This window comes from Phoxinus phoxinus (genome assembly GCF_949152265.1).
Source record: "Phoxinus phoxinus genome assembly, chromosome: 16".
NCBI lineage: Eukaryota > Metazoa > Chordata > Actinopteri > Cypriniformes > Leuciscidae > Phoxinus > Phoxinus phoxinus.
Genome location: NC_136891.1, coordinates 23,136,285 through 23,160,353, shown reverse-complemented (window position 1 = coordinate 23,160,353; position 24,069 = coordinate 23,136,285). Strand labels below are relative to the sequence as shown.

The 24,069-nt window shown below is 37.4% G+C and overlaps 2 protein-coding genes across 3 annotated transcripts; one reads left to right on the top strand and one right to left on the bottom strand.

Moving 5' to 3' along the window:
• Positions 1-673: 673 nt before the first annotated feature.
• LOC306983705 (uncharacterized protein) lies at positions 674-10,622 on the bottom strand. Its single transcript, XM_079584312.1, has 11 exons — positions 10,503-10,622; positions 9,194-9,365; positions 5,824-7,530; positions 5,607-5,746; positions 4,076-4,280; positions 3,870-3,974; positions 3,587-3,780; positions 3,358-3,499; positions 1,850-2,473; positions 1,679-1,756; positions 674-1,432 (listed from the first exon to the last, which is right to left on the bottom strand). The coding sequence occupies exons 1-11, from the start codon at positions 10,515-10,517 to the stop codon at positions 1,428-1,430; spliced, it is 3,387 nt and encodes a 1,128-aa protein (XP_079440438.1). The 5' UTR covers positions 10,518-10,622; the 3' UTR covers positions 674-1,427.
• c20h2orf81 (chromosome 20 C2orf81 homolog) lies at positions 10,139-23,519 on the top strand. Of its 2 annotated transcripts, none has more exons than XM_079584313.1 (4): positions 10,139-10,690; positions 12,177-12,438; positions 13,243-13,450; positions 14,114-14,261. In XM_079584313.1, the coding sequence occupies exons 2-3, from the start codon at positions 12,190-12,192 to the stop codon at positions 13,432-13,434; spliced, it is 441 nt and encodes a 146-aa protein (XP_079440439.1). In that variant the 5' UTR covers positions 10,139-10,690; positions 12,177-12,189; the 3' UTR covers positions 13,435-13,450; positions 14,114-14,261. The 2 variants fall into 2 exon arrangements, with proteins under 2 accessions (XP_079440439.1, XP_079440440.1); XM_079584314.1 differs by lacking the exon at positions 14,114-14,261 and adding an exon at positions 23,256-23,519 and having other exon boundaries at positions 10,167-10,690.
• Positions 23,520-24,069: the final 550 nt, after the last annotated feature.

Sequence of the window (24,069 nt, the reverse complement as noted above, 5' to 3'; positions counted from 1 at the left end):
TATTAATAATAAACAACCATTATCATAGTTAACCACACCCACAATACATCTAAGCAGCAAACACTGAAAGACAGACAGAGAGAGAGAGAGAGGGAGGAGAGAAGGTAACACTTTATTGTACAGTGTCATTGTTACTATAGTAACTTATGCATAATTGTTACATGCAACTAACCCCATAACAAACCTAATCCTAACCCTATAGTAAGTACATGTAGTTACTTAATATTACTCAGAACTTAAATGTATAATTAGTGTAACATAGACACTTTAAAATAAAGAATTATATATAATTAATAAATGTTAAAATATATAAAAGAAATGATAGTCCATTAGATTAAATTGAAGGGGGTTATCAAATATACATTTCAAGTAATTTAGAGTTAAGGCATTGTTTTTTTTCCCAGCTTCTTTGAGGGTTAAAATAAAGTTTTAGTTAAAATAATATTTTTAAATGCCACAAAACTAATCTACATTTGTGTAAATAAAATCAAAATGTTATTAACCCAAAAACGTACGTATAGACAAAATATTACACAAAAAAACCCAACCTCTATGCTTTATTCAATTTGATATGTGCCGAGTTTACATCTAAAATATTTAACTGAGATAATATAATTCCTTTCTTGTTCGTGGAGTTGCAAACAGTAGTTAAAGACACAAAGTGTAAGCATTTGTATTCATGAATGTTTAATCATATATAACACAAAATAAACATTCAATAACGAATCCTTATCAGATATGGCATCCACATTGATATTGCTTTAAGTAAAACTAAAAAAAAAATTAAACATCACAACTGAAATACTCAAAAAATATATTTCAACTATATTAACAGTCCTGCAGAAATATAAAAATAGTTTAGAATTTAAAATAATGAATTGAACTAAAAATAATTGATTAGCGAAAGAATTTAAATAATCAAACTAATTTGCAGACAACAATGCAATGCTACATTATAATAATAATGAAAAAAACATAAATAGCCTCCAGTATCCAGAAATCACAACGCAGTCTTTGAATGCAATGGACTTTATGCACAGCTGCACTACTTCCTGAACTTTAGCCAGCTCCTTTGTTTCCTGTCTGCCATTATTGGACAAACTGATTAATCCAGGTGTGCCTGACCAACAACAATAATCAGACACACCTGGATTAATCAGTTTGTCCAATAATGGAAGACAGGAAACAAAGGAGCTGGCTAACGTTCAGGAAGTAGTGCGGCTGTGCATAAAGCCCATTGTTAGCCTAGTGGTAAATTCAAATATTTTATAATAATCATAATAAAGGTTTTCCAGTCATTTGGTTTTATCCACAACTAACTCAGTCGTTAACATTTCATTTAAACTCATCTGCTTATCGAGAAGGTCAAGAAAATGGATTTTACAATTGTTTCCAACTCCAATGGTTTGTCTGTGCTGAAGGCCCAGTCAAGCTGCAAGACCGAAAAGAACAATACAAACACATGAATATGATTATTTTTTAGATTCATATGTAACACGTGCTATTAAGACAGTTACAAAATGAACTCAAATCAAAACCACAGTCTGTGTCCCACTGCTGACAAAAAACACTCTACTGATTATGTTTAATGTCACACAACATTAGGATAATCACTCAAATATCCCATATAACATGTAAAAGGCCTTTGCCTCGATAACTTGACCATAAAAACACATACCGCTGCTCAGGTCCATCAGAGATGACAGGATTGAGTCCTTAATCACATCATCCGCGCTTCTGGATCCTCCCGGATTTTCTATTACAACACAAACAAATCGAAAGTTACATTTTTCAATGTCTTTCCACTACATTTCTTATGTTGTTTAATATCATTTACATCCAAATTTACCCAACACAGCTTGTCCGTACGCATCAGTCAGCAAGTTGGATCCAGAACTCTTTCTTAATCCGGCGCTCGCATTGTTGGCCTTGTTTTCATTATAGTGGTGAACGATGTTCCTCATTAGAAACAGGTGCGCTGATGACAAAGACATGAAGTAGTTATTTTTCTTCATTTTAGCAAATAGTCGCTCTGCAACTTCACGGGTCACTTTGCCGGCCAGCTGAGGCACGAGCGTGAGTTTCCTCAGAGCATCTGTGCCGTCTTCGGAGTTGCTTTCATGAAGCACGTAATGATCAGATGAACCGGTCACCGGGTGTCCGTGAGGATCTGTCATTTCCATTTTTTCATCCAGCCAAGGCAGGGACACTCTCAGCTGTCCACATTTGGCAAGTTCTATGTGTGCTTGAGTTGGCTCTACCAAGAGTCCTCCAAATGGAGAGATTGGAAGCTTTTTTGGGGCCCTTCGATTGGTGTGTGTAGCAAGACTCTGCGCAAAGTCATAAATCATGACATTTGGCATATGTTGCCATGATAACAGCAAATCGGCAAAGTCTCGAGGGCTCGCAGCTCGGAGATTGCATTTTAGACTGTAGACAATTCCACAGGGGCACATGATGACTCCCCAGCCTCCTAAAAAATGGACAGAAAAAAAGAAGAGAGAAATATGACTTTAGAAAGTAACATTTAATAATAAAAAGAGGGTTAGTGACAAATTGAAAAAAGAAAAGGAAAAATCTTTTCAATATTTAAATCTATATCCTTTATTAATAATATTATTAAAAACCTTTTTTTTTTTTTAAATACACTACTGTTTTTTAAAGAAACTTGCATTACATTGATCAAAAGTGACAGTATAGACTATAGACTTTTGTAATGTTAAAAAAAGACGCGTCTTTCAATTCATCAAAGAATTCTGGAATGCATCACGATTTCCACAAAAATATTAAGCAGCAACTGCTTTCAACATTGATGCTGATAAGAAATGCTTCTTGAGCATCAAATCATCATATTCGATTGATATCTAAAGGATCATGTGACACTGAAGACTGGAGAAATGATGCTAAAAATTCAGCTTTGATCACAGGAATAAATTACATTTGAAAATGTATTAAAATAGAAAACAGTTCTTAGAAAGTGCAATATTATTTCACAATATTACCGTTTTTATTGCATTTATGATCTTTAAACAGTAGTGTATACTTTTCAAGGTAAAGGGTATTTTTACAAATGTAATTAATTATTAATTCATAAACATTTTATGGGGAAGCATTTCTATAACCAACTTTGCATCGTCTTTAAAATATTAAATTATTTTAGTTAAAATTATGGAACTTGTTGTCTTTGACACAAAACTAGGGTCTGCAGGGCTCCTCTCTATGATAACATTTCATGTTGAATTACTTATAAATATTAGAAGCAGTTTTTTTTGTCATTTTCATATATTGGCAATAATTCCACATTAACATACATTTACAGGAATGCAGTTAAAACAGTAGAGTAAACCCTAATCTCACCAGAGCATCTCCAGATTTTTGAATAGATTTTTTCACATGTTTGCCTGGATTTCATTTCACCGGCCAATCTGAGAAGGATATCACTGCGAGATCCGGTGGAGTCCACACCACATTCGTTGCATAAACCTCTAACCACATCGTCCTATCAAAAAGAATATTATTTCAAAAATGATTATTTGAATTTATTCATTAAAAAGAGCATTAAAAGTGTTCCACTCATAAAGCAAACCTTCTGTTTGAAAAGTTCTTCGCTGAGACTATCCTCTGTAACTGTCATTTCTAAAACCTCTGACGCAGACTTTGAAGCACGAACTTTCTCAAACTCTGTGTTCAGCACAGTGTCTGACTGCCGTGTGTTCTTGCCTATCCAAGGAGCCCAAAAGTGATAATTTGGTGGAACTGCAAATGGATTCTGTCCAACATCTAAAACAATAGAAAAATAAATAAATCATAAGATGCATTCTTTTCAATAGTTCACAATATAGTGTAATAAGCACTGTATCTGTATGTACTTTCAACAAGTCCTCGACAGATCATCTCTTTGGATAGTGCCTCCCAGAACTTTTCCAGATTGACTTCCCCTTTAAAATTCTCTGGTGGTTCTTTAATGTCATTTTCTGAAAGCATAACAAGAGTATTTCACTATGACAAAAAACACATGTCCAAACAAATATCAAAGAAACAAACTGGAAGATGAAGAATATTATAATTTTTCTACCTGATAAGTGAAAATTGCTCGGTTTGTGTACACCCAAGATCACCACCGGGGGATGGTCGCCGCAGGAGGGGCATGAATATTTGTATTCATGATCTATGAGGGCTTCGAACTGTAAATATGCATGGAGCATTGTGTCTGGAGGTGGAAACTCCACACCTGTCATGAGCTGTAAATATTCAACTGCTCTGCTCACTGAAGTATGAACCTAAGAAAATTTTCAAAAAAAAGAAGAAAGTTTCAAACACTTTCAACATTTGAATGTAAAAAAATAGCATACTTGAACACATTCATGGATAAGTGGCATAGATTAGAGAGTTCATGATAAAGAAAAAACATTCTTAGAAATGTACTCTTTGTATCCCTTGTGAAAAATAAGTGCACTTTAGCATACTTTTGTATAGTATTTAAAACGAAAATAATACTTTAAAAGAATATACTTAAAGTGTGACCTGAATGTAATGTTTTCAGACACTTAACAGCATTACAATTAAATGTAAATGTATTATAGTTAAAAGTTATATTAAATGCAATTTGTTTATATAATACATTTCATTATTCTGTTGTCTTTGAAATATAGTTAAATACATTTGTAATTACACAGTTGTAATAAAGCAGCAAAGTAGTACATCTAAAATATATTCTATATATATATATATATATATATATATATATATATATATATATATATATATATATATATATATACTCTATATATAAATGTATAAACTCGTATCGCACATCAGACGCGCACTTTCTCAGTTTATGGCTAGCAATAAAAACGCAGAATTGCGCCGCCGGTGTGTGTACACTCATAGAGAATAATGTGTTTGAATTTTAAATGCGAGGCGCTGCGCTTCTCGTCCGGTGTGTGCCCCCTTTTAACGTTACGTTTTGAGTGGATGAATGATGAGCGCGAGACGCCGAAATGGATGCCAATAAGATTCTGAATGGAAAGTTTACTTTTAAAAAATGGCCAAATGGTTTAATTGACAAGACCAAAGTGATCGGTGTGTTTTGTCGTTGTGAACTGAGCTATCATCGCAGCACGTCCAGTGTGAAATACCACTTGATGGCCAAGCACACACACAGCTGATGCGGTTCTACGCCCACTCGTCAATATCAGTAACGTTACCTCGTCAGTATTTCTTTCACCCTTTTATTGATGGACAGTGTTACATTGTGTGAGAGATTATTTGCTCCAAGTGAGAATGTTAGTGTGAAATTGAACACAGTATATGCCAATGTTGGAATGTTGAAATTTTTATTTTTGGGTGAACTATCCCTTTAAGTTGCCTTTTATTTAATTCATAGATTATCCACATGACTTTGAATAGGCCGGAAAAAAAGTTTCAAATATTAACCAGGTTTTTTTTTTTTCTTCTCTTAATGAGTCTTATTATTATGATACAAGAACAGTTGTACCACCAAGACATTTCTTACTATATTTCTGAAAAAAATAATAGATAGGACAAAAAAAAAGAAGAAGAGTGCATCGTATCACTGACTCTGATATAGTCAGACTGAAGATTACCTGTAGAAGGTTCCTGAAGGTTAAGCACAAAGGTATGTCAAGGATGATGTGATCATTGAAGTTATGGAGGCCGTCTTTCCACTCTTGGTAACGATAAAACATCCCACACAGCGGGCACTGCTTACAGTAGGTGGCAACATCTAGCAATTAAAACAGTTATTACAATACAGGACAATGTAGCTGAATAGAGCACAAGCATAATGACAATATATCCTACCTTCAAAAATGCACCAATTGGTCAGTATTTTGGCGTTCTGTGTAATTAGCATAGGATCACCGAGAGGGACTTCGCCTGGACATCCCTGACATAAAGTTTCAATCGGACAAAGGTTTCGTGGGTAATCCTTGCGTGCCGATGGTATGCGCATATCTTCTGGAAGAACAGCAGGAATCTTTTTGATCTGAAGAATGTAATTCACCATATACTCCAGTCCCAGACCTTTCGGGGGATACAAATGAATGTCGTCTGTGACGCCTTCCTCTTCTGAATGTGGCGTGTTGTGTTGTGATCCATCAGTACTCAATAGCTCACGGTGCGTTTGAAATAGATGCCATTTGGCAACATACTTGTGCAGACATGAGCGTCGCACTTTGGTACAGGGACAGTGCCACGTGTTCAATTGGGTGTTATAAACAACCATGACACGACCCAAACGACTATAGGAGGACACACTGGGCTCAAAAACCGAAATAAACATTTTTGACGTTGAGATGCCAATCGAGGTGTGAACGGAAAGTGGTACGAGGCTACTATTGGCGAGCTGTTGCAGAACAAGGCATTCTTTTTTCTTTTTCTCGCTGAACAATTTCTCTCTCACTATCGCCGTTAAAACTTCTTCCTGGAGAGAGACTGGTTCAGCCGAAGACTTGCAAAAGCTTGCTGCACTGATATGCACGCACTGGTACGATGTGATACCACTCCTCTGCGCGATATCTATGTTAACCTGGCACTCGTTCGATTCGCAGAGAATTCTTTGGTTTTCTCCCATTGTCTTGTATTGTACGTGAAGTGGGACACTGTGGCCTTTTACAAGTTTAAGAACTGTAAATATCCCGTTTGTCTCATCTATACACTCGCTTGTAAGCTGGAATGTGTCACCAATGTCCAATTCTGACTGATCGGAGTGTTTCCGTTCAATATGTTTTTGTAGATTTGTTTTATTGATGAGGATATTGCACATTGGACATATTTTTTTAATAACAGGCCGCACACGAATCTTGCCTGTACTGGTGGCGGGTGACGATCCATCTTTGATCCCCAAAGCAGTCACGTCTATAGTGGTGGTTGAGGGTCCATCTTTGATCCCTAAAGCAGTAATGTCTGTAATGGTGGTTGAGGGTCCATCTTTGATCCCTAAGGCAGTAACGTCTGTACTGGTGGTTGAGGGTCCATCTTTGATCCCTAAAGCAGTAACATCTGTACTGGTGGTTGAGGGTCCATCTTTGATCCCTAAAGCAGTAACGTCTGTACTGGTGGTTGAGGGTCCATTTTTGATCCCTAAAGCAGTAACGTCTGTACTGGTGGTTGAGGGTCCATCTTTGATCCCTAAAGCAGTAAAGTCTGTACTGGTGGTTGAGGGTCCATCTTTGATCCCTAAAGCAGTAACGTCTGTACTGGTGGTTGAGGGTCCATCTTTGATCCCTAAAGCAGTAACGTCTGTACTGGTGGTTGACAGTGTGTACATGAATGCAGGAACGGTCCCAGTTGTATTGATGATTGACTGTGTGTTTATGATTGATGGAGCGGTCACTGCCGTACTGGAGCTTGACACTTTTTTTTTGGCTGATTCTGAATGTAGCTTATGTTTACAGACTAGTAAATGGTTTTTAAAATCATTTTTCCTTATAATTGTTGTTGAACAGTATACACAGTGGAAGTGTAGGGATGGTCTACAGCCCAGTCCACACCTGTGACAATTGAAGTCTAAAAAAAGAAAGAAGATATATGTATATTAGTAAAATATTGAGATACAATATATTTATGCTACATGTATACACTGATGAGCCAAAACATTATGACCAGTCACAGGTGAAGCGAATATGATCATCTCCTAACAAGGCCACATACTAAGATCTGGGATAGTAAGCAAACAATCAGTTCTAATAATCAATGTGTAGGATGCAGTTGACTTTGACAAGTGGCAAATTTTTGTAGCAAGGTGATGGGTCAGAGTATCTCTGAAACGGCAAGGCTTGTGGGTTGCTCCCAGTCAGCAGTGGTGAGAATTTACCAACAGGGGTTCGAGGAGGGACAAACCACAAACCGACAACAGGGTGTTGGGTGCCCAAGGCTCATCGATTAAGAATGGCAACGAATGCTATCCCTTCTGGTCCAAGCCAACAGAAGGTCTACTGAGGCACAAGTCGCACACAATTTTAATGATGTTTTAGGTGGAATGTGTCACAACACACAGTAACTCACACTCTGCTGTGTATGGAGCTGTGACTCTTAAAAAGAGTGCCTATGTTGACCCCTGTCCACCATTGAAAGCGCCTACAATGGGCATGCAAGCATTGGATCTGGACTTTGGAGCAGTGGAAGAATGTCGCCTTGTATGATGAGTCTCGTTTTTTTTTATATCACGTGGACAGTCATGTGCACCAAACTGGGGAAATGATGGCACTACGATGTACTTTGGGATGCTGACAAGCCGGTGAAGGGAGTGTGATGCTCTGGGCAATTTTCTGCTGGGAAACCCTGGGTCAGCCATTCATGTGGACGTATATTTGACAAGTGCCACATAGGCTACCTAAACATTGTTGCAGACCAGGTACAGCCCTTCATGACACTGGTGTTCCCTGGTGGAAGTGGCTTGTTTCAGATGGATAATACACCCTGACACAATGTTCAGGAATGGTTTGAGGAACATGATTAAGAGTTCAAGGTGTTGAACTGGCCTCCAAATTCCCAAGATCACAATCTAATCAAGCATCTGTGGGATGTGCTGGACCAATAAGTTTGATCCATGCAACCTACATGACTTGAAGGACCTGCTACTAATGCCTTGGTGCCAGATACTACAGGACACATTCAGTGGTTTTGTAGAGTCCATGCCTTAATGGGTTGGCGCTGTTTTAGCAGCACATGGGAGGACAAAGTAGCCTGGTTCTACCAGACATTAGACATTCTCGTACATTTCATTTGTACAGAGTCTGGCCTCTCTCCATTGACAAGCGTTAACTTCCTTGTAGGCGGGTACTCTGTTGAAGTTTAAAACTATTGGATCTGCCCAGAGTCACTCTGGATCTGCCATAACCAATCGCTAACGTTTGGTCGTGACGTATGACGACTCAAACTAGCGCACAACCTCAACGTCATCACTCTCAGCCACTCCCTCTGTTCGCTAATTGGACCTGCAAAAAATTGATTGGAGAAAACCCAAGAATATACCACAATCCCAGACCTAGTACTGAAGGAAAATGAAAATTGAGCGGAAGTACGTAGGAGGGCGGAGCCAGGCTAAGGACAAACAGCATATTAGATAAAATTAGGTAGTCATAATGTTTTGGCTCATCTGTATATACACATGCAACACATACTTCACACAATATACAATATATGTACACTATACGCTATATACTTATACCTCCATGGACAACTGCTTTTTTAGAGTGGATTTTCAGATGTAATTTGAGTTTGTCCTGTCTGCTGGGCTTAAATACACTGACCATACAAAAGGGACAATGGAAATTGTTGCAGCATTTTGTGCATCTCTGCAACTGAGGGAATGTTTGACCTTTCTGAATTGAAATATGTCTCTGCAAAGAAAGAAAAAACACAGTTAAGAAGACTACATATTTATTTAACCAGACACTGCATACAGTGCAAAATAAATGGATTGTTCACCCAAAAATGAAAATTTTGTCTATTTACATGGCAATAGACGTTCCAAACCCATTAGACTTTACTTCATTTTCAAACACAAACAAATATATTTTTAATGTGATTTCTGTTCCATCATTGAAACCATGATTGTGACCAAAATTTTAACACTTCAAAAGACATTGTAAAAGTAATCCATGTGAATTTAATATCAAGAGAAACAATCTCTTTATATGATGAACATATTTAACTGTTAGTTATTCATAAAGATTGATCAACTCACTTCATTGGTTTTCGAGGAAGTTAAAACATGTTTGTGACATATGCCAGACCAACCTCATTGGTTCTTGAGCATATTAATATTTGATGTGCTTGTATGTGTGTTGATCAATATATGTGAATAAATCCTAAATTAATCTCTTCATCATATAAAGCCACTTTTACAATCTCTTTATGAACTTTTTTGAAGCATCAAAGTTTTGAAGGAATGAACTTTGGATGGAGGGACAAAAAACTCTCAGGTTTCATTAGACATCTTAATTTGTGTTTCAAATAACGAACAAACAAACGTTTTATATGTTTGGAATGACATGAGTGTGAGTAAATCATGACATAATTTTTGGGTATAGACTCAGGAAAAGAAGATTCAAAATGCACTGTTTTATTTATTTACTTTGTTATTTACACACACACACACACACACACACACACACACACACACACACACACACACACACACACGCACACACAGAGAGAGAGAGAGAGAGAGAGAGAGAGAGAGAGAGAGAGAGAGAGAGAGAGAGAGAGAGGTCCGTGCATTTGCATTGAAAGCGATAGGGAGAATGCAGAACGCAATTTGGAATCAAGAAGCTTTGAAGAATACATTTTACTTAAGGAATTGCGACAGAGAGTTAGTAACGATACAAGTAAAATGTAACCAAGAAGGATTTACTTCCGTAGGTTTGCACTGTTCGCGTTCACATCAACACGGCACTGCAGACTCGCCGAGCGTGCACCAAAAGTGTTAGTGTTAATTTTAAAACAAATAAAACATTACAAAAACACTAACTTACCGTGCACCCCGCCATAATTCTGTGCTATTAGCTCTGTTGTAAAACTCTGCCCGGAGACCGCTGGCCTAGTACTGCTGTTCTGAAATTGCTGTGACATGTGGTTGCAGTATCTCGTCGTTTCCGGTGTCGTCATCGTCAGAGGCGCTGGCCTTGCTGCTTGGCAACCAGGATCAACAACTGATATACAGGTAAGGTTTTAAAATGTTAGTTACATAGTATGTCTTCTTTAATGTGTCGATTGCTTAATGTTGAAAATGTTTGAAAAATGTTCGTCATTAATTCAATTGTAGAACTTTAGATGTGTCTCTTGTGAAAAAAGAGGTGTGCTTTATTGTATTGAATGTGCACTTGCAGTGACTGTACTTCAAATCTTTAAAAACTTTCCTTACTGTTTCTTATCGTAAATAGGCTACACTTTTAAAAAGTGCACTAACGTTATGTTTTTCATTCAAGCATGCCTAACGTTACATGCAAAATCATTGTTTTTAATAATCTTTTGTCAAGCTTATTTTGATGTTGACTAACATAGGCTAACTTAAGCACATTATGCAAATTACTAAATTATAATTTTAACTGTAGTGTGTTTATTTGATATTACATGTACTAAATTGCAACTTCATTATTACAAATGTGTAATCACACATTTAAATACATGACATTTAAATTTTAATAGAAATTATAAGGGAGTTGTGCATTCACTGATTTATCTAACTTAGTCATATATCAGTGTGTGCATTACAAATGTTTAATCCATGACATAGAGGCAAATAACCACTCAAAACAGTTTTACACACACCTTCCAGCCAATTAGAATTGAGTATAGACAGTATACAGACAGTATAAATTAAAGTATATTTTATTCAGTAGGCTACATGCGACAGTACACTTTAACAATATTAAAAGGCAATAGATGTAATTATGAAATATAAGTTAAAAAGCAAGTTCAACTAATTGCATTTAATTTAAACAAATGTATCATAGTATATACTATGTATTCGGACATACTACTCTTTTGGCATACTGTTTTAGCATACTGTATAGTAGGGAAGTATTCAATATCAGTAAAAGCAGCATACCATAAGATAGCATACTAGCATACTATTTCACCCATGCAATTTATAGTTGTAGTACGAGTAGTATAGTATCTATTCTAAATCCAGACACTCTAGCCTCACTACATTTGCATATATTTTGCCTCAAAACTTTACAGTTTTGAGATTTTTACTGAAATGTACCCATTGTCATGTACTGATCAGAGACATGAAGGTTGAGGATCTAAATGCAGTATTTATTGAAAGGGTAATTCATAATCCCAACATGGAACGCAGGGGTCAAAACCAGTGAACATATAATCAATGGCGTGTTTAGAAATACAGTATAGTTACTGCATACATTATTTTGCAAAGAATGGCTGAGTGAACAGGGTTTATATAGGCCGTGCTTAACAAGGTAATGAGTAACAGCTGTAAGCAATCGGCATGATGAGTCCAGGCAGTGAGTTCTGGGAAATGTAGGCCTAGTTAGTTTGTGAGGTAATGACAATAGTCTGTGATGGAGAGCCCCCTGGTGGCTCTTAAGGGCACTCCAGCTGGTGAACATGACAACCATTTTGACAACTCCATGTGACAAAATACTGCATTGTTGCCCTGTCATTTTTATTTTATTTTTTACCAGAGAAGAGAAGACCATGCGTCGCTCAGCTGCCAAATCTCGGGGCGATAAAAGCCGCACTGATTCTGGCTCAGTTAATGCTGCTCCTCCACCACACTCGGTCCAGCCCGTCGAGGCCGTGGACATTGTGCCGGGCCTCCTGACCGAGTCCACCTGGACCAGCATGCTCAGCAAGGAGGAGGGGGAGGACGCGGTGGTGGACATCATAGCAGAACTCATGGACAGACTGATGGACCGATGTTATCAGGTGTATTTAAAAAGACAGGTGAGCTGAAACTTAATGGAATTATTGTTAATATATCTATTTATATAGGAACTGTTTTGCAAATATTCATTTCATATACTTGTATGCTATAGTTTTGGCTGTTTTAGGATAAGTTATGCCATGTTAAAGATACAATATGTATTTTTTTCCGCAGATAGGGGTCACTAAACTCTCACAATAATAAAGGCGTAGGCTGATGACGCCAAGTTTCCTGCGGAATTATGGAACTTGTCGTCATGCAGATGGATCTAATAATGTTTATGGATGAGTGAATACATTGATGTTTTTAACATGACTGTAGTATATGAAGCAGGGCTCGATTGCTAATGAGAGAGACAGATATCAGCGCCACACACGAGTCCTGCGAGCCTACAGGAATAACATTTAATTCTACCGAACTACCTTTTACTGTTACTGTGTAAAAACAAAATAAAAAATCACAAAATCACAAAAAGGAAAGAAAACGAGGCTGTGAGGGATACAACTACACTGTGTTTTAATGGATTGTATTGCTATTTAACAACCTACTAATTGTTCAGCTGGCGAAAAAACAAACATAACTCCTTAAAACAGCTTTAAAAACTGTGAGTTTTGAAACTTACATGTGATCTAGGACCTTTATATGCATGCCATTTTCAAGATTGAATGTCTGTCCCTCACATCCTCATTTTCATCTGCGTAAAGTTCAATATGTCACCTACCCTGATGAAAGTCTGTATGCTTACTGTATATGAATAGCTTACTTGCAATGAAAAGTTGTGTGACGCATTCATTTATCTTATACACATATGTCCAACCCTCCAGTTGATACCCTTCTCGGTTTGGTGGGCGCAAAATAACCTGGTTGCGACGATAGAATGTCTTCTCCTGAGGAGAGATGAGGGGGACGATCCAGAACGTGAACCCTTTTGGCAAGAGGACCCAGAACCTCATCCTTGTGCTATTGATGCTTGGGCTGAGGGATGTGTGCCTGTGTTGCATTCTGCTCAGCAATAGCAGTGCTTTACTGCAGGTAAGAAAAGTGTGGGCTTTGGGGGGTTGGGGTAGTAAAAAGAATCTATTAGGTATATATGCCACCCAAAACAGTCTGAATTGAAGAGACTAATGGACAAGACAGATGTTTGTTGTATCTGACACAAGATCCTACTCACAAATTGCCCTTTGTAAACCAAAACATTCAATATTTATTTAGGCTATGTATAATAATATGCAATAATTCGTTTCATATCTTATATATACATACACACTACCATGCAACAGTTTGGAAAGAATTTTTGTTAATCTTTTGACAGAAGTCTCTTATGCTCTCCAAATACTGCAATTATTTGATCTAAAATACAGTAAAAGAAGTAATATTGTGAAATATTTTTACAATTTAAAATAACTGTTAGGCCTATATATCTCTGTAATATGTTCATGTGACATTGAAGACTGAAGTAATGATGCTGACATTTCTTTTACTGTATTTTTGATCAAATAAATCTAGCCTTTGTGACCATATATATATATATATATATATATATATATATATATATATATATATATATATATATATATATATATATAAACCTTCATGATTCCAAGTTTTTGACTGTATGGGAGTGAGAGCGTAATTAAAAAACGAACTTAAAAAGGTTCTAGTATTAGATATTGACTGTACATAATGTCTCAACAGAACTCCACCACCTTCAACCTGCTATGGCTCAAGACCAACAGAGTGATGAGACCAAATTATTCACCAAATCCCTCCTCCTCTAAGGGCACAACTGCCTCCATTGCTTGCAAAATTTAGTCTCGATTTACTGAAGAGCTGAAAAAACAAACAAACATTAATTTGGGTCTCTCAGCATCAAAACACTGACTCATCGAACACAGTTTGGGCCTGAGGTGAGGAAACAGGGACCCCATGAGGTCCAAGAACTCATGAACTTGGACCACAGGTGGTAACAGACAGTATGAACTAAGGCTGACATATAAAAACAAAAAATAGCAGAATAAATGTTATATTAGTATAAAAAAAAGAAAATATTTTTGACATTGACTGCCATGTGACCCCTTTATTAGCCTCATCATATTTATGCTGTTGTATTTCAGGGATCAATGTCACTGCATTTCCACAAACATGCATCAGTTCGAATTGAAACATATTGTCATAGTGTTTTAAATCGCATCATTTTGAGACTGTGATGTGACTTACAAGGTATGCTAGTTCACCCAAAAATAATTGACTAAACCTGAAGTTGTTACAAACCTATATGAGTTTCTTTGTCCTGTTGAACACAAAAGAAGATATTTTGAAGAAAGTGGGTAAACTATTTATTTTTTGGGGTGAACTATCCCTTGAATATAGTATCATTAACACAGTGTACACTGTGTGTTTGTGTTTTTACATATATGTATATATATATATATATATATATATATATATATATATATATATATATATATATATATATATATATATATACATACATAAATAAATAAAATAAAATAAACACAAAGATACACCCACATTCCCAGCATTAGGATCCTTTGGAAGGTAACGTTATTTTAGTCCATATATTTGTTGTTATCAAGGATAATGTACTCCTACCCCAGTCTCCCCCTTCATGCTGTTTTTTTTTTTTTTTTTTGCCTATAACAATAATATAAAAGATAATTTTTAGTTTTGGACCCATCAGCAGTAACAGGACGCTAAAGAGATTTCAACCACCTTTTACTCAGCTTTATCCACATTTATTCATAATTTTAACCACAAGATGGCGCCCCAAAACCATAAACAGTCCACACATGGCAAAACGACGACACACGCTTATAAATGGACAGCTTGGAAGCTTCTCAATTATAAACTGTACATTTGTTTAGCTGTGACAAACAACCTCATGATCATTAGCAGGATGATCATTATATACCTGACTGAATGACACAGACTGACTGGTTCTATGGAGCCAGTTTGTTATAACATTGTACAAAACAAGCACATCAGTATGCCGTAAGCTCATGAATATTCATGCGAGTAAAACCCTGTGGGGACTGAGCGTTCTTGGAAATGGAAACATTGGGTTGGGAAAACATCCCGCTTTTTCTTTACAGCGAAGAGATTAAAGACATTCATGTGAACTAAATAAAGAGATGTGTAGGAAAAGACAACCATAGCCTGACTGCTAGAAGCTCCTCTTTATGCTACTGATAGACTTACACAGATGACAAAAATATTCATCTTGATTCTATATTATCACTCAGGCCTAAAATTAAATGCTAGAAAAGTTTCAGCCAAAACAAACAAACCAAAATCTGTGTGAGCCGCAGACTCACAGATGCTGGTTCCACTGAAGGGGAAAGGAGGATACGATACTAGATGAATTCAGGGTAAAATCATAAAAAGATATAGACTGTGATCTCAGCATTGAGACTCTGATCCACGGGCTGCTGTCTTCCTTGCCCTTCGGCTGCCAAAAATAAGAACGAAGTACAAATGTAAAAAGCTTTATTCCTCCCGTGAGAGTAAAATTAGAGCCCAGAGGGCTTATTACGGTGAGTTTGCAAAAAGACGTCAATGAGACCTCCTGCTGTTTTATTCTGTTCCCGAAGAATAAAAGAGAAGTTCCAAACAGTCTGAAGAACAAGCGTGGCATACTGATGACTATTTAAAGGCCTGTCTGTGTTCAGCCATACCTGCACTGTTCCAATCATTACACTCTCTCATCATGACCTATTTTCTAGCCGGTTTCAAGTCTCGTTTCAACTCTCAGTCCTCAGCGGCACCGAAATCGGTCGGAAACGTTTTTTATTTTTATAAAAAAGCATTTTCCTTGTTTTACCCCATCACACTCTGAGACATCCGAGTTTACTAACTGTTTTTAATCATTTTATTTTTTTTGTCTCTCAGCGGGAGCGTCAAAGGGCATCAAAAACGTTTTATAACAGCTCAGCTTTGGATGTGTAAATGCCAAATGATAATAGCATTTTGACTTTATATTGTGATATTGGCTACACATCACTTAGCCTATGCTTTTGGGTCACATTCATGTTACAGAGGAGACTTTCGGGAGCTGTTTTCCAAGCGATACTCCATCCCTGCTCGAAACATTATCGTCAACTCTTGCCGAGGCGAATGACAGGTGCAGGTGGATACGAAGAGTCCTGCTGGTAGTGCGTGACGAGGCCATCGGAATGCTTCTTGTGTCTTGTCACATACCATAAATACAGTATCTTGTCTCTCAGTTGATTCTGTCGAGATTCATGTGCGGCTGTACCACCCTGCCTAGAGACTACCTGACCTTCACTTCTCCTGCCTGACAAGCATTGTAGGCCCATGTTTTGCCCATTTTATTAGCCTCCCAAAGACCTGTCACCACAGACACCCACTGTGTTAGGCTACGTTTACACGTGGACGGCTATTTTCATAAACGGACATTTCATCCCTCTCCGTTTTCAAAATTAACATCGTGGACACCTGTCAGTTTTCCGAAAAGTGTTTGTTTACACGAACCCGTGTATATGCCGTCAAGAGCATGCCAAACCTGTAGGTCGCAGTGTAACGAGAAGCTCAAGCCCACGTTAGTCAATCAGAATCCTGAAAATACACATATACTGTGACATCGGCTGCCTAAAACTCAGTTTTTCTCAGTTTACATGCAAACGTGCAAACAAAGTTTTCCAAAATCTCCAGTCTGGCTGGAGTTTTTAGAAAGAATTGTTTTCAGAGGTGAATTCTCTGTTTGCGTGTAAACGAAGTACACAAAAAAAAGGTAAATGTCTCCGTTTTTTTTAAAATAACCATGTGTTCAAAATAACCACATTACATAACGTGTAAACGGGGCCTTAGTCTTCACTCCCTCACAATTTTGTAGAAAAAACATGCATTTGACACACAAACAAATAAGCCTTCTTATAAAAATACTTTATACTTCAGCTGTTCTCTTTAATTCGTGCTAACTATAGTTCATCTTTGTTGGTTGAAAACTACATAATCTCATTGCAACTCAGAGAACATCCAGAAATAACGTCATCACTTAATAGAAATATTAGCAAAACGTTCTTATTCAGTTATTCACACAGCCTCTGAAGCTCAAACTTGGACACATCATCAGTGTTGTTCCCAGGCATCATTGGGTGTTTCGTGTCTTTCAACAGACACCCTCTTCCAGGCGACCCGACCGAGGTTGATCAAGCTTCGGCCTTTGTCCAAGTGGCATTTTAACATGGTTCCCCCCCTCCCCCTTCAACCATAGCCATCTTGATGCCCGCTCTGCAGCCTCCATGCTGTTGCTGATGGCTCTTCTCCAGCTTGCACCAGTTATTCCCAGCATTCCATAAGCCTGGCTGAGGGAATGACCAGCAAATCTTCAGCAACTCTCCCCCACTGGCATGTGCACCTGGTTTTCCACCCATTCCAACGGCAGGCCTCCAGCAGTCCCTCATACATCTCCCTCTTTCTCTCCTGAGGCTCTTCCAAGGCGCAGTTAGCTCCTAGGTGTTTCGTAGACTCCGAGACGAGGATGATGTCCGGTCTAAGCGTGGTCTGGAATTTTCAGCTGCCTGTGGTGAACTGTCATCACCCAGTCTCATGCAGTGTAGAGCAAGCCAACAGGGTTGTTTTTCCTCTTGGGCTGCTCTCCCTCCTTGACAAATGCAATCATCCTGGCTGTAGTGTTGGCGCTTCTGCTCTCGCTGATCCTCTTGCTGATTGCCTCAGTTATGGTCTTGAGGACGTGGTCGTGTCTCTAGTGATAACGGACATCGCCCCAGGGCCCGGGAGCAGCTGCTCAAGATGTTTTCAAAGAGCCTTTCTTGGACACACACAGGGGGGATGCTGGAGTTTCTACATATAACATATTTATGTTATCTTGGCAATTCGTATGAACTTGGCAATTTCGTATGTTTTTTTGTACGATCAGGGGTTATTCCAGAAAGCAAGGTTAACTTAACCGTCAGAACGTAGGCTCACCGACACTGGTCATGTGTTTGATGCGTGTGATGCTGGCCAATAGTGAGCCTACGTTCTGACGTACAACCCAGAAGCGTTGCGCTGTTACACTACGTGAACTCACTCAGAAGCCCACACAGAAGAAAATGAATAGTTGTATAAAGTCATTATTTCATAATTTATTTCACTGTAGTCACTTGGACTTTTTTAACAATGTTTTTAGTAACTTTCTGGGCAGGCAAGTTTCAATTACAATAGAAGCCTATGGAGGAGTGAGACAGCTTTAATAAAAAATATCTTAATTTGTGTTCCGAAGATGAACGGAAGTCTTACAGGGTTGGAACAACATGAGGGTGAGAAATTACTGACAGAATTTTGATTATTGGGTGAACTAACCCTTTAACTCAAACCTTGCTTACTCGAGGTATGCAGGTTCCAAAACCACAGTCTGAAGTAAGTTCAGTCAACCCGTAGTATGAAACTCAGAGTTAACAGTGACCACACAAAGACATTCGCAACTGAGCACCGAATCCAGGATGTTTTAATGGCAATTTACATTCTTAGTGCATATCGCCTCCTACAGTTGTGCTATCATTTCTTAAATCTTATCAAACAGCCCCCAACTTCAGTCTATTGCTTGGGCCAAAGCAGTTGTGTCAATAAAATCACCTTTTTATATTGTTTTTCAATAAAATAAATTATTAGAACTTAAAAACTTGAACAAAAATAGTTAATGTTAACTTTAATAAATGTTAAATGTTAACTGAAATTTATTTATTGTATACAATAAGTTGAAGTACTAAAATACTGCAATAAACTGAATAGAAATCTGAATAGAAATATTAAAAAACTAAAACTAATAAAAAGGATAAAAGCACATTACAAAATGACTAAAACTAAAACAGAAAATATAAAAATAAAAGCTAATTTAATAATTAAATATATTAACTAAATATGAATAAAAACTATAATGGTAAATCATATTCAAATAACATTGAGCCAAAAGGGTTGGGATGCTCAAAGAAACAGAGCAAAGATTTAATAGAAACACAGCCAGCAACAGTTAACTTAACTTAAAATGTTGTTTTTGCAGCTGAGATAAGGAAGAAGAAAGTATTTAATACTTAAATATTCTCTTGTCAAAGAATAGTTTTTATATCTATTTATAATTGCCTTCTAATGTTCCTTTAGCCTTCCAATTCAGTTAACTGTCTCAAGAAATATAGTTATAGCACAAAATAAACAATCCTTTGCACTAAAATGTCATTATGGTCCTTTTAAGAATAAATCTTTCATGTTTGTTTGTGTTGTTTGTTATGCTGCATGCTAATGTAAGACATGTTAAGGTGTAAAACTACATTATATTTACAGAAAACACATTAACATTCTTGTCAGCAGCAACATTAATCTGCTGGTACAAGACAGCAGTACAGAGGAATTGTTTCAAAACGCCACACTACCAAGCTACTCATCCTATCGCTGCAGTGTATGTGCATAGAACTGTTAATTCAGCATTAGTGAAAAAGATCTAATTGTATCCATTATCCGTGAGCTCTTGACTAAATGTAAGGGATACTTTTTTTTCTTTCTTTCTTTCTTTCTTTCTTTCTTTCTTTCTTTCTTTCTTTCTTTCTTTCTTTCTTTCTTTCTTTCTTTCTTTCTTTCTTTCTTTCTTTCTTTCTTTCTTTCTTTCTTCTAACCTATGGAAGTTTTTTTTCCGCCACTGAATAAAAATTAAAAAAGGTATCTCACAATTCTGACAATTTTCCTTGCAATTATGAGTTTACATCCAACAATTCGGAGACATTTTTTTCTTTTTTCCCGCAATTGCGAATTTATATCACACAATTCTGATTTATTTTCTCGCAATTGAGAATTTATCTCTCAATTCTGACTTTTTTCTCACAATTGAGTTTAAATCAAGCAAATCTTTCTTTTTTTTCACAATTGCAAGTTTATATCACGCAATTCTGACTTTTTTTCTCTCGTAAATCAGACTTTTTTTTCTCGCAATTGAGAATTTATATCTCGCAATTCTGACTTTTTTCTCACAATTGAGTTTAAATCAAGCAAATCTTTCTTTTTTTTCACAATTGCAAGTTTATATCATGCAAATCTGACTTTTTTTCTGAAGTATCTTGTTAGGGTTGCTATCATGTTTTACCATGTAGTTAGGCTTATAAGAAGTAACATTGAGGGTCACCAAGACATTTAAAGCTGCGCAATAGTTCCACTTTTTCTGTCAGATTGATGAGATGATACTGTGGTCTTAAGTTCCAGATGTCAGAGAGAAGTACATTAACCTGCAGTTTCACTCAAAAACTCAATACTAGCTTGACGGTATATTCTGCTTGACAAGGATTCAAGGTAGCACAGGGATGTGTAAATGCCCTAAAGTGACTGGGAGACAGACTAGACTTACTGGATTTCACGGCTCCCTCAAGGTCTTCTCCAGTTGTTATCTTTCCATTCCCTTTGTTCTAGCTCTGGTCAGAAATCAAGAGAGCAGATGGTGCCCTCCAAAGTCCCTCTTAATCATGAGCAGGTGGAGAATGTTTCGTGTGTCCGGAGCTGCACTATAGCTGTGGGCTGCTGGGATACATTTTATTGCAGGTTTCAACAGCATCTGCACATCCTTACGGTGAAGCTGTTTTACGGAACACTGCTTCTTTCATCTCCCAATAACCCATATTTATTGGATCATAAAATGTTACAGGACGGTAATTTGTGGTTGTAAAGACAGATATACAAAGTGTGCACTAGACACACTTTGGTGGACCAAAAATATACATCAGCAATATATTAAAATAATGGGCTGAACAGAACGTCTCAGCTAATCTTGAAGAATCAGTCAGATACGCAGCCTTTAATGCTGAAGGATTATAATTGTCTCTTTTATTATACTGCGACACTGGATAATAAATCTGCCGTGATGTTTGTTTTAAATGTTATATATGCACGATTTAACGCATAAAACATCCATTTAAATTTGGCAAGAGTGAGCAATGGGAAAAATGCTCGTATTATTTTATTTTCAGGACTGTATGTTGTGTAACCAATCAAATAAAAGAGAAAAAAGCATTTTTGGTACAATATACCATCATAATATAATGTCTGATACTGGTTAAGAATTATAAATTATATGTAATAACATTCTTGGTCTGGGCATGTCTTGGCATATTCAGGAAGAGTACAGAATATGCAAATCAACACTTAAATATTCATAAGAAAAAAATGCCCTTTCAACCCTTTTGAAGGATGTGCAATTTCAAAGTACATCAAAGTAAGACAAAATGGCAGCCAGTATAAAAACAAACATCTTTCACAATCAATACACAGTCTGCATGGGGACGGCTACACAATTTTGTATCTCAGCTCATCAAAAGTTAACATTGGCATCCAAGGCACTAGTATCACTGAGAACTTCAGAGGTGATTTTCCTCACATTGTAATGCTGGTAGCATGAAGGGTTTCTTTCATGATAATGAAAGTAATTTTTGACTCTTCAGGTTTAATGCCCATAATCATGATAATATAGCGCTAATGCCTCCCTTTTATAATGCCACTGGCAAGCAGCTCCGAATGACTTTATGACCATGTAAAAGAGACTTGTAAAATAAATGTTTAGTTTTCTTTTTTTTCTTAAGAGGTTTAATGAATCAACCCATTAAATAAATCAAGTCTGAATCCCTTTAAAGACTTGTATTACTATATAATGTGATAAGACTTCACTATGATTGATGTGCTGAACAACAGCCATATTGGATTCAGGAAACAAGGTTGTTGCACTTTCCCCCCTTCAGGTGACTATAGTTAAAAGTTCCTAATGGTGCGCAGGAATTTCCCGCTTCCGAGGACAAATGGAATGATATTGCACTTTTTAAATTATTGACACATCTCTAAATAAATTTGCCATCTAAAATTGTATTTTTCTGACAAATTGTATCCATAATTTATTGTGGTGTGCTGCTTAGTATTTAACCTGTAGCGGTGTAGCTGTAAAATAAACATTTTCTTCCATTTTTTCGGGATTTGGATACATACAATGTGTACATTTCTAAAGGTGCAGTTGCATTATTAAAATATTGTGAAAATTCCGCAAAAAAGGGTCCATTGTCAATAGTGTAGAGATGCATGAATCAAAGCTCACAGAAGTCACTTGCAAACCAAGCAATTTTCCATTGGTCATTGTGGTGAACTTTTTCGCCCTCATGCAAAACTCCTGATCGTACGGATTCCTGTTAATGGTGTGTGTCCACTGCCATGGAGCGAGTGGAGTAGAGTTGGCATTTTTAATTAATTCCTATTGAGTTTCACGCTCGCACAGTGAATTGTGGGAACAGGAGGTTGGAGAAAGCCTTGAGGCTGAGGCTGCGTCAGAGTCCACTTGTTTATACCCTTACCTCGCTAACTTCCCTCTGTCTTGTTTACTCGAATGTACGTCATTGCTTACGTTGCATGAGTGCCCACTAGAGGAGGAACACTTGCAATGGGTTTAAATCTAACGCCATAAACACTTTATCACTTTTGGTTAAATTAAGTGTGAGCACTGCAAGTTGCTGTTCTAACATCACAACCATGTTGCATTGTGGTTTATGGATCTGGCAGAAGTGTACATATGAGTAGACTCCCTCCAAATAAACTTCCCCTGTCCACTTGAACACACTTCAACATGTCTAAATGAGTTAAACACAGCCCAAGTGTCAGGGATCAATCAGGTTCATTCACACCCACTGCACAGAGATCACAATCACCTGAGTATTAACCACCTGCACCTGTCGTCTAATCCAGCACCACTGAGCACTACAAAAGAGCACACTTCTCATCCAGTCTTCGTCGAACCTTGAACTAGGAACCGACCTACTAACAGTCTCTCTGTGATTCCCAGATTCTGATACTCATCTGTTCCAGTGTGATTCCACAGTATTCCAGCACAAAGACTTACCTACTGCTTCTCTCCCAAAGACCCTGCGTTTCCTCCTGGATACTCCCCGATTCTCCTGTGATCCTTCCCTGTGTTTCCCGGTTTGCACATCCAAGCATGTCTCTGCAAGATATCATCACACTGTCATTCCTCTGCATATTATATCCTGCATCTGCCCGTTTCATCTGATGCTCACCTGCCATTCTCATATTAAAGCTTTCTGAATCCAACTTACCTTGTTGTCCTCGTGTATATCCTGACACCAAGAGGATCCAAAAGATGAGAAATTCTCAACTTAATGCAAATGTCAAGCGTAAGTTATATTGTTTACACATAAGACTCTTTGCAGTTGCATATGTAGCCTATATATATATATAGGCAATCATGTTCATTTATATGATGATTATATTGGATGTGTTTTGAAAAAAAAACCCCAAAGTGGAGGCGTTGTAGTGCTGTCAGCAACACTGAGAGTAGAGCACTATAAAATGATTGCAGAATTTCAGTAAATGTGGCCGCAGCACCTTAATGTTTTAGATGCTGTAAATTGAAAATGTACACAACATACAAAAACTGCCTACAGTGCGGATACTGAGATCACTCTGGACTAAACGACGATGACACCTAGAGAATGTCCCATTGTCAATGCAAGGTTTTTTATTCCTCTGTGTCTGTTAACACTGTAACACCTCTGACTTCCTTCTCTTTCATAAGTACAAGGCAGCTGGACATAATTTGAACCCGCAGGCAGGACTTTAAGCTGTTTGAGAGATTTGAA